General features: G+C 43.2%; 1 protein-coding gene across 1 annotated transcript; it reads right to left on the bottom strand.

Annotated features, from left to right (window-relative positions):
- Positions 1–1,478: 1,478 nt before the first annotated feature.
- LOC115082288 (olfactory receptor 5F1-like) lies at positions 1,479–2,426 on the bottom strand. The gene has a single exon (XM_029586521.1). The coding sequence runs from the start codon at positions 2,424–2,426 to the stop codon at positions 1,479–1,481; it is 948 nt and encodes a 315-aa protein (XP_029442381.1).
- Positions 2,427–11,784: the final 9,358 nt, after the last annotated feature.

Raw genomic sequence — 11,784 nt, forward strand, 5'->3', positions numbered from 1 at the left:
CGTATGGCCGGCGCCATTTTCCGTACGGAAAATGGTGCCGGCAGGAGATCGACTGCAGGAGGTCGTTCAGCGAGGGTTCCGGCGCCTCGCTGAACGACCTCCTGCAGTCGATCTCCTGCCGGTGCCATTTTCTGTACGAAAACGATTCGCGGCGGGAAATCGCTCCCTGACCCCCGCTGGACCTCCAGGAACTTTTGGCCAGCTTGGGGGGGGCCTCCTGACCCCCACAAGACTTGCCAAAAGTCCAGCGGGGGTCCGGAAGGACCTCCTGCCGTCCAATCGTGTTCGTCTATGGCCGCCGCCATTTTTCGGCGCCATTTTGGAAAATGGCGCCGGCTGAAGACAACAAGATTCAGTAGCAGGAGCCCGTTCCAGACCGCTGCCGTTCCGGACCGCCGCTGGACCCGCAGGTTATTTAAGTCATTTGGGGGGGGGGGTTCGGGAGGGTGGGGGATTTAATTTAAAGGGTCGGGGGTGGGTTTTAGGGGGTTTTAGTGTGCCGGCTCACGATTCTAACGATTTATAACGATAAATCGTTAGAATCTCTATTGTATTGTGTTCCATAACGGTTTAAGACGATATTAAAATTATCGGACGATAATTTTAATCGTCCTAAAACGATTCACATCCCTAGTATCAATCAAGAGTTAATTTTTTTTCCAAATTGTATTTTTAGACTTTCTCATAAGTTGAATTTTGTGACATTTGTGATGGGATTTTGTTTATAATAAATATTTGGACCAAGTTTAAGGGTGGATAATTATAATATATGAGGATAATTTTCAAACAGCCAACATCCCAGTCATCATACGTTTGCTTTGAAAATATTCAAGAAATTTGCCAAGTATGCATGCACATTCACTCATGTAAAGCTACACCTGCTCTTCAGAGGGAATAACATACATGTATAACTTATGCACATACATTTTAAAATAAAAAAGTGCCATCTCCACCCTCACTCCACCTCCTATACTGCCTCTGCTCAGTTCACATTAAAGTATGCTTATACCTGAAATGTACATGTACTTTTACAGATAGCCCTGGGCTATTTTATTATAACCACGTATATGTATAAAACTGGATTTTATGCATGTACATAGCTTTGAAAGTAAACTGTGGTATGTGGTCCATAGCTGTAGTCTGTGGTCCTTGGCCAAAGGACTTCCACTACAATGGATGGGCTAGATTAAAGTGGGGAAAAAGTCTTGTGTATTTGAAAATGAAAGAGTATGGTGCCACAGTCCCAGTAACAGCTTGTCTTTCTCCCAGGGAGGAAAACAATTTTCTTTACTCTAATACTATGCACCACATCTTGTTAGGATATCAGTCAGTCAATCTATCTGCTGAATATTGAATTTTATTGCCTTATGCGGATAGTTGGAGGATACAGGTTTTAGGTTTGCTTGATGATGTTTTTTACTTTCTACTAGACCATGTAAAGATCCAAGCTTTTCCCTATTGTGGAGGTTATGTGGTTATTATGACAGGACCTTTCTGCTGATAATTTTCTTCAATGCCATCTTCACCTCTCTGTTCCTCAGGCTGTAGATGATGGGATTCAACATTGGGGTGACGATGGTGTAGAGCACTGCCACCACCTTCATATCCTTGTTCACAGCATAGGGAGTAGTTGGCCAGATGTAACTGAAGATGCCACTGCCATAGTATAACCCAACCACGATGAAGTGAGAGGCACAGGTGGAGAAGGTCCGGTGCCTGCCCTCAGTGGAACGCATCTTCAGGATGGCTGTGATAATGAGAATGTACGTGGTAAGGATAAAAAGTAAAGGGCCCATCCCAGCAAATATCACCACCAACATAAAGAGGCCCTCACTAATGGCTGTATCAGAGCAGGAGAGCTTGAAGAGGGGTGTAACATCACAGAAGAAGTGGTCTACCACATTGGGGCCACAGAAGTCCAGACTAGAGACAGAGACCACCTGGACTATGGAGCTAATTAAGCCACTTATCCAGCAGCCAGCTGCCAGGTAGATACGCACTATCCTGCGCATTCGAATAGGGTAAGTCAAGGGATGGCAAATGGCCATATAGCGGTCATAAGCCATAACAGCCAGAAGGTAACACTCTACCACCATAAAATATTGGAAGAAATATAATTGAGTGAAACAGCCCAAAAAGGAGATGGTCTTCTTTGTGCCCAGGACATTGGTGAGAAGGCTGGGGACAGTGGCAGAGGAGAAGATGATGTCAACCAAAGAGAGGTTGGCCAGGAAGAAATACATGGGGCTGTGAAGACGGGAGTCACTAGTGATGAGGGTGAAGATAAGCAGGTTCCCCATGAGGGTGATGAGGTAAATAGCAAGAAATATCAAGAAGAGGAAGATGTGTGGCTCCTGGACACTGGAGAGTCCCACAACAAGGAATTCAGTCACATAAGAATGATTTTTGTGGTTCCTGAGCTCCATGATATCTGTTGGTAAAAAAAAAAAAAACTAAGCTAAGGGAAATTATTACAACAGTGATAACATACAATACACTATATGGGGGCTTCTTCCTATGATCATTTTATTACTCTAAGAGTGCATTCCACATTTTAGTTTTGTTTTGGACATGAGCAATACCAGGTGAAGCTGAGTGCTTCTGACAAGAGAGGTCAAGAGAGACCTTTACGTTTGTAAAGATAAGAAGGTATGGGAACCCCATTAATAAAGTAATTGATCAGATGGGTGTAAACTATGAATTAAAGACATGGAAAGCAAAAAATGTTCAGATGTCTCTGTCTTCAGTTCAAAGCTCACTTGTGACATTAGTAACATGATCCTCCGAAAAGAAGTGGAGAAAAAACAATCTCACAGAGCAAAATGTAGGGTGAGGTGTATAAGGTTCAAAATATGTCCACATGCTGGGACGTGAAGAATTACAATTATTTTTTATTTGTGGTCAAGCAGTATAACGATAGTTCTGTTCAACAGAAGTCAGTCCCCTGACACAACTGTGTTTTGCTAATCAGCTGCATTGGGAGGGACACAGAATGAGAAGATTAAAAGTTCAATGTGCCAGCAGTCCTCTACACGTTGTTTTCATCTTTTCATTTTGTGACCCTCCCAATGCAGCAGATTAGTAAAATGCTATTGTGTCAGGGAACCAAATTCTGTTGAACAGAATTATCTTTAGACTACTTGACCATGAATAAATGATATTTGTAACTCTTTGAGTCCCAGGGTGTGGACATATTTTGAACCTTATACACTTCAGCCCACTAGCTGGATGATTCTGTAAGAAATGCGGGAGATCGGGCGCTCCGTGTTGAGCGTCCGCTCTCTCGACGCATGCCCAGCCACCTCTCCTGGGCACGCGGTCCTATATTTAAATGAGGGGTCAATCTGAAGGGAGGCACTAGGGACGATTATGCACCCCTAGTGCCTCCTTGGCCCAGGAAAGGTGGCTCTGTCAGTTGGTTCAGGAAACCGACGCTCAGTTTTATGAGTCAATTTTCTGAACCTGCTGACAGCGATCAGTTAGGAAAATGGACGTCAGAAAAATTGAGCATCCGTTCTAACCGAACCGGCCGGCCCATTTTTTTAAACATTTTTTTACAGTATTTTCTGCTTTTCTGTATACTTTTCTGGGTGTTTCCTAAAATGTGCGGATTGGACGCACATTATACTTTCAGTATCCTGGGTGACTAATAGCCTCATCAACATGCCTTTGCATGTAATGAGTGCTATTAGTTTTCAGTGGGTTTGGCAGAGTGTTTTTGAGGTGCTAAAACCCTTACAGTATAAGGGCTAATAGATGCCCCTTGAAAACACATGGCCAAACTCGAGTTAATCAGTGCGCAAAGCCAAGATTTGGCCTGTAGGATTGTTAATATGATACCATTTAACGGAAGAGACTGCGCATGTGCAGTAGCAAATAGCCCAGGGCTTTGCCATTTTAATAAACATTTTGATTAACATTTAAATAAGATAAACCCATTGAGATCCTCGGGTCATTTTTTGCTCTGAGTTTTATTTCTTTTAATGTTTAAAGAGGCAAAATCTGGACAGTTGCATTTCTTTTTGAAATATGGTGCTGTTCCTTATGGACATTTGGTCTGAGCAAGTATAGCACTTCCTATGTTCTTATCTTAGGTTCTTAAATATATATATAGACAGCCATTTCTAGGGATGTGCAAACAAAAAGTTTATGTTCATAAGTCCATAAGTCGAAAAGGGGGAGTCAATTTCGGTCAATATGGACATATGGAGAATTCCATAAGTTGAGTCTATGTCCATACGTGCACCGGTTCCCTAAATAAAAATTTAAACTCCTCACCCTCCTTAATCCCCCCCCAAGACTTACCAAAATTCCCTGGTGGTCCAGCAGGGAGTCAGGAAGCCATTCCTCTATTCCTTTGCGAGGAGCACGTGACGTCCGCGTCAGGAGGCCCCCCCAAGCTGGCCAAAAGTTCTGTTTGTGTCCAACAAGGGGTCCGGGAGCGGAACCGCGGTGGACCACGTGACGGCCGCGTCACTCCGACGTGACGCGGACGTCACGTGCTCCTCGCAAAGGAAAAGAGGAATGGCTTCCTGACTCCTCGCTGGACCACCAGGGAGTTTTGGTAAGTCTTGGGGGGGATTAAGGAGGGTGAGGGGTTTAAATTTTTATTTAGGATCAACGATTGCGATTTCCAATGTATTCAACATAGCTATGTTGAATAAGTTGGAAATCCGATCGTTTTCGCCTCATCACTTTTTTAAGTTAAAAAAAAAAAAAAAGTAGCGTTTTACATATAAGTTCAAAACGAATGCACACCCCTAGCCATTTCCAATCATGGTTTGTGACCAGGATCACAATAAATTCAGACCAATTTTTCCTGTCCTTTCATTCCTAGCTCACAAATCCCTGAACCATCCGGCAAGGTTTCTTCTGCGATGCACAGGACATGACACTATACACTAACAAAAATTCCAGTGGGTGATGCCTGAGTGTGTGTCTGTACTCTGATATCCTGCCTAGATCACTGTTACAAAAAAAAAATCCCTTTTAACTCTTTCATTGACAACATATTTACAAGCTTTATAGCTGTAGGAAGTTTGTGGGGTATTTTAGCAATAGAATCTTTAAGCCACAATAACATTTTTTCTTCACGTGCCGAAGCAAACGATCTCTCTTTTTTTTTTCAGGTGCCACTCTCTCTTTTCCTTGTGAATAGAAAAGTAAATTTTCAATAAGGCAGCTAACAAAGTACCCATGTACTTTTCAGCCTGCAAAAACCAACCAGATCTTCAAACTGAAAGTACCTGCATAGTTTGATGACTGGGTTGTTAGTTGGCTTTAAAATACATTTGCATGGTTACTTTATCTCATCTGAGGGCATTATAAGCATGCATGGTGCATGTTTTAAAATTATAATGCATGTGTGTAGTTTTCTTTCCCAACTAGATCATGCCCTCTTTTTATTGCAGCTATAAATTCATTTGGATTCAGCGCCTGCATAACACTAGGCCTTGAATCATTTGCCTCATAGAGGGCAATATTCAAAGGGTTTTCCTGAGTAACTTTTCAAATTACCTGGACAAAACCTGAGATATCAAAATTTCTCCCCTGTTCCCTAGCAACATTTTTGTCTGAGTAACTTTTTAGCCAGACAAAATTTAGGCAGATGAAGAGAGTTGGTGATGGACACATTCCCAGGCATAGCTAAATTTTAGTCAGTGAGTGCTGATATTCAACACTACCCAGCTAAAGCTAGCTAGGTAAGTCTGGTTGGGAAATACCTACCTGAAGCTACTTAGCAAGGTAACTTTATATTCAGGAATATTCAGACATCCAGAAAAGAGCCACTGAATATCTGGGTAAAGCTACTTGGGCAAGTTTCTCGCTCACTGAATAATGAATATCGGCCTTATAAGAGGACCTTTGTGCCACTGAGATTTTCTGAAACTGCACAAAATGAGAATAGCAGGAATGGAGGATATTTCTTTCTCCCATTAGGTTTTCTCACCCATAGACACTCTTGAACTGGAGCAAAGCTGAGGAATGATTGTGCTTTTTGGTAAAGATATTCCAGATCATTAGGGATGTGGTAAAATTTCTACGTAGGAAAGGAAATGTCCCCCATGCCTAAAATGCATGTGTAGGTTCCGAAAACATAATTTGTAGCTGAAATTTCTCCTGTGCTCACCTTGTTCTCATGTGGAAACCAGGTAAGAAAAGAAATGCAGAGAAATTCATAAGAGCTATTATTATATAAAATTATTTGTTGACTTTCTTTTCAGTTTTGCTAGATCCATAAGTTTTAAGGGAAAATGTTATTTTGTATTTTAGCATTTATATAGATATATCTATCCTGAAAATGTGGTTGATGTAGGTTGAATGGTTTGGTAGATAATATGCACACAGACAGATAAACAAAATGAATGCATAAGCATTTTTTTTAAGAATAAACTGCTAAAAAGAGGATATCCTTATGCCATTTCATGGCATGCCTTTTCCTCTTATCAAAACACTGACTAAACAATGAGGAATCTTGGTATCATCATTATATTTCCTGAGACTAGACTAAATGATCCAGCGGGGGTCCGGGAGCGACCTCCTGCACTCGGGCCGTATTGCCAGTATTCAAAATGGCGCCGGCGCTACCTTTGTCCTCACAATGTCACAGGGGCTGACCGTGACATACGGCCCGAGTGAAGGAGGTCGCTCCCGGATCCCCGCTGGACTTTTGGCAAGTCTTGTGGGGTCAGGAGGCCCCCCCAAGCTGGCCAAAAGTCCCTGGGGGTCCAGCGGGGGTCCGGGAGCAATCTCCTGCACTCAGGCCATATTGCCAATATTCAAAATGGCGCCGGCGCTACCTTTGCCCTGTCACATGGTAAAGGCAAAGGGCCATCATCGCCATTTTTATTAACGCAGCCGATGGCCTGAGAGTGGGAGATCGCTCCCCGCGCTCCTGCTGGACCACCAGGTAATTTTAAAAGGTTTTTTGGGGGGGGGAGGCTAAGGGGGTCATTTTAAAGGGTCAGGGTGGGTTTTTTTTATCGGCGCGGGCCTCACTAAAAAAAAATTAGTGATGTGAATTGGAATCGGAACCAATTCCAATTCACATCTCTAACGATCAGATTTCCACCCCCCCAGCCGAACCCGATCGTTAAAATGATCGGGTACACGATTCACATCCCTACTAGAAATACATTTTTAAAGGGAAACTCCCTGTGGAGTTCCCCTTTGAAAATTCATGGGCTTGCTAGCACTGGGGGGTGGGGGTTGGGTGATTCTGTGCCTGTGGACTTTGCATCTGCTTTATAGTGAGTGCAAACACCATAAAGGATGCCTGGGGATTTCAAAATGAAACCCCCATGCACTGCTGTTGATTCCTTTTTCTTCTGCCTCTAGCCTGCTCCTCTGTGGGGCAGGTAAAGTACCTATGCTATGAAAAAGCACAGGCACTTTTACCAGCACAGGAGAGGGCAGTTTTCAGCTGTCTATATTACCTGGGTAATTGCTTAGTTATCCATGCATAACTATTTGAAAACAGTAATTTATTTAGCCTAATTTTAAAAAATTTAAAGCCCTGGAAGGATTCTTATTTGGAGACTTACTATGCTCACAGGGCCCAGGTTTGCTTTACTAAAACAGGGGCAGACAACTCTGATCCTTGAGTGCTGCAAGCTGGTTGGGTTTTCAGGATATCCACAATGAATATGCATGAGATGCATTTGCATGGAGTGGCGGTGGTGCAAGAAAATGCATCTCATGAACATTCATTGCAGATATACTGTAAACCTAACCATCTTGCGGCACCAAGGACCAGAGATGCCTGCCCTGTTGCTAAAGCTTAGTGCCCCTCATAACTTACTCTAGGTCAGGGCTTCACAGACCTGTCTTAAGGACCCCTCAGCCAGTCAGGATTTTAGGATATCCACAATAAATATGCATGAGATAAATTTACATATCCTGAGTCTCCATGATATGCAAATTTATCTCATCATATTTATTGTAGATAACTTGAAAACTCGACTGGCTATGGGGTCTTCAAAATAGGTTTGAGAAGCCCAACTGTAGGTGCTTAGTAACTGAACAATGTAGCACCGAGTTACGAACTATGGGGCAACAATCAAGAGTTGATATGCTGTTAAATGTGTGTTTACCCTTCCTAAAAATGTGGTTTGATTTTTGCCCCTCTTACTAATTTTTACACATGGGAAAAAGATGGCAGGGTTAGATCAAGAGAGGGAATGTAGGTGCAGTGATTGCCTTTGTGCATCATTGTATGTACTTTCTGGTGCACACCTTGTACCCGCCTCACTGCAAGCGTAAAGTCTATGGGATCCTTGTACCTGCGTCGTGCAGAATCAGCACTTATTTTCAAAGAGAAATGCTATAAGGGTTTCTAGTGCCATGGGCTACAGGCTGCAGTCCGGGCAGGGAATTTCAAAATTGCCCTCTGTGTTATCTGAAAATAGACAAATAAACTACATGGGTTTACAGAGGGTGATTTTCAAAAGGATTTCCATGGGTAAAATGGTGCTTTTACTGCAGAAATGGCCTGTGATAACATCACCTGCCCGGTTCACGAGTAAACTTATATGAAAATGTCCAGGCTGCATGGAGGCATTTTTGGGGGTGTGGTGAGGGGGGCTCAGCTAGGGAGGATTTTGCACTTACACACATACTTTTCCATTTTTAAAACTATGCACATAAACGTTCTGCACAGATAATAGCAAGTGGAATAATTTTCAAAGACATCTTATGCAAGCAAGTTTGCTTTGAAAACTGCTGTAACTTGCATAGGTAATTGCAGTCAAATTTATGTGGCTGTTAAAAAAAAAACCTTGCTCCCAAAGAGGAATGCATGCTGCAACTTCCCTTGCACAAAGTTTTGTTACCCATAAACCTACTTGAATTACAGAATTAAATGGAATATAGTAAAATACATACCCAGTAGCTCTACTTCAAGAGGAACTATGGGTAATAAAACTTTGCATATGGAAATTTAGTCATCTCTTCCTGAAAATGGCATTTTATCTGTTTTCAAACAATATAACTTGGAGCTTGGTGCCTTGTTGTATTCTCACATTTTGAGCATGTGAAAGGTAGAGAGAGGTGATTGATCTCAGGCAGTTTTCCTGTTGATTGTGATCTATTCCCTCCCATCCACACCCTATCCCAAGCCAAACAGTGACAAAAACTTATGAAGTTTCAGGCTCCAGGTTATTGAACTTATAGAAAAAAAACCTATTCCCCCGTCAGGGTCCACTATTTAGCAAAGGTGACATAGACTTTTTCCTATCAATATTTTCTACAGTCTAAATATTCATGTACTCATCACTCTCGATCTGACTCTGACTTCCTGCCTGTTCGTCTTCTTTTTCATCTTTTCACTTTTTTCCAACTCTTTCTCAGCCTGTCCCAAATGCTGTCCCCCATCTCCTTACACTTTCACTCATATTTATCTTATGATCTATTGCTATCAATCCTTTCCTCTTCCCTCTTCCCCCTTCCATCAGCTCAGGCTGAGCGCTATGTAAAGGAGACCTGCCCTTTCCTCAGGCTGAAATCATGAGCGCTATGTAAAGAAGACCTGCCCTCTCCTCAGGCTGAAATCATGAGCACTATGTAAAGGAGACCTGCCCACTCCTCAAGCTGTAATCGTGTGTGCTGTGTAAAGGAGAACTGTCCTCTGATCAGACTGGAATTGTTGGCAATATATAAAGGGAATCTTCCTTTTTCTTTTGGCTGGCATTGTTAAGGAGACATGCCAGCTGTTAATAAGCGTGCGCACTATTTAAAGGAGATCTGCCTTTTATTCAGTCTTTGATCATGGGTGCTGTATAAAGGAGCCCTGTCCTCCCCAGGCTCTAATTCCTGCTCTAGTATAGACCTGCCATCGTCAGAGGTTGTAATCATGTATGCTGCATAAAGGAAGCTTCTGTTTGCTTAGATTTTAATATTGTATGCTGCATAAGGAAAAACTCTATTCTGATCACAGTGATCATATGCAGACACAGAAACATAGAAGATGTCAGCAGAAATATAAGGATCACTTGGTCCATTCAGTCTGCCCATCCGTACCTACGATTGTGCTGCCACAGGTCTTAATCTGTGATCTGATCTGCGACAGCACAGTTGGCAGTTCATGGTGCCCATGTTGACATAAGTTTTCCTTAAAAATACACAATTAATAGTTTACTGAGTATTATTTCCTTGTTTGGATTCATCCTTGTCAGTGACAATTTTGTAAGCACTGAAAGGAAAGCACAGTTGCCTCTGGCTCTGTCCTCAGTATATGCTGCATTACACATCTCTTCGTTAGTAATTATTTAAAGATACGATTCTTGAAGTGTCATCAAAATGACAAGGAAGCTCTGACCTTGGCGCATTGTGCTGCCTCCTGTCCCCTCCATTGTCCACTTCTGCTGAAGATCACTGAACCTGTAGAGTTGGAACCTGTTGGGTCCATGAGCTGCAAATCATGACTGTGTTGGAGGAAAGTCCAGCTTCTTGCACAGTGCATAGATAACTGGTGAGATCAGCAGGAAGCTATCCACCTTTATAGAACATTTCTAGAAGAAGTAACTTTCCTCCAAATCTCCCCTCCCATCACCCAGGAACTAAGCAGCAATCAGAGTGGGATGTCTCAGATTGGATGGGCAGAAGATGGAGAGGAAAGTGTGAGTGTGTGTGTGTGTGTGTGTGTATTTGGGGGGGGGGGGGGGGGGTGACAAGTGACAGAGAGGGACTAGGGAGGTGTAATCCATCGGGGCACACAGTGATGGATTTTTGGGTAGCAAAGGGAACATATGCAACTCACTGGAAGTCACCTTTTTCAGGTTTAATTAAAATTCTACTGTGAGCACAGCTCGGTGTCTGTAAGTAGTATATTCCCTGTCATTTGCTTTTAAAAAATAAAAACCACAGCCATCTTTCTGCTGACTTTTTCATGTTTCAATTGGGGAGATTAAATCTTTGAGAGGTTCAACATTCATACTGTAGTATCCCAGCCTGTTGCCTACTATGCATCTATTGTGTTCGGTAGTTTGCGGACTTCTCCTGAGAACTGCCACCCATGCCTTCACAGCTGGGCTGGCTGCACTCCCTCCTAGCATGGCAGGACACTGCCGCACCTTCTCTGACATGACTGCACAATGCCATCCCTTGCTGGTGTGATAGGACATCCTTAGATGACCTCACCAGCCTCTCATTATAAGAAGACAGCCAATGCCTCAGCAACAGGTCCAGTTACATTCAGTAGTGCATGTTGCTTCCAATGTTCGTTGTCCAGCCTGTTCCAGTCCTTGTCTACTTAACCTGCCCCTACCTTACCTGCCTACTTTAGCCCTATCTGTCCCTCTTCCTTTTCCTCAGATGAATACAGAGTTTCAACCCTTGCATGGACTCATGATATGCCTGATTGCTACCTGCTTCAACCCTTGCCTGGACTCTGGATACGCTTGATCACTGCCTGCCTCGACCCTTGCCTGGACTCACAATACGCTTGATACTGCCTGTTTATGATTCTAGCTTGGCCTTGGATCACCTCGCCAGACATCTGTAGAGACCCTAAATCTTGCCAGTCCCGGCAACAAAGACTCAACCCGAGGGGAATGGGGGCTGGCAAAAGTGAAGTTCCTGACCAGTTTCTGCCTCACCTGGATCTGCCTGCTGATGATGAGGATCTGCAGGCCCAATCTACCTTTGCCCAAGGGTCCACAAATAAAAGCAATTTGTTGAGGCCATGAACTTGACAGACTTGACCTCACTCCAAGCCATCCCTGGCATTGCTTGCAGGTAGCAGGACCAACAGGGTGCCTTGGAGCTCCTTGCCACTGTGATGGACCA

The sequence above is a fragment of the Rhinatrema bivittatum genome, unplaced genomic scaffold (genome assembly GCF_901001135.1).
Source record: "Rhinatrema bivittatum unplaced genomic scaffold, aRhiBiv1.1, whole genome shotgun sequence".
NCBI lineage: Eukaryota > Metazoa > Chordata > Amphibia > Gymnophiona > Rhinatrematidae > Rhinatrema > Rhinatrema bivittatum.

Coding starts and splice junctions, on each gene's coding strand:
- LOC115082288 (XM_029586521.1), bottom strand. CDS start 2,426: ATGGAGCTCAGGAACCACAAAAATCATTCTTATGTGACTGAATTCCTT.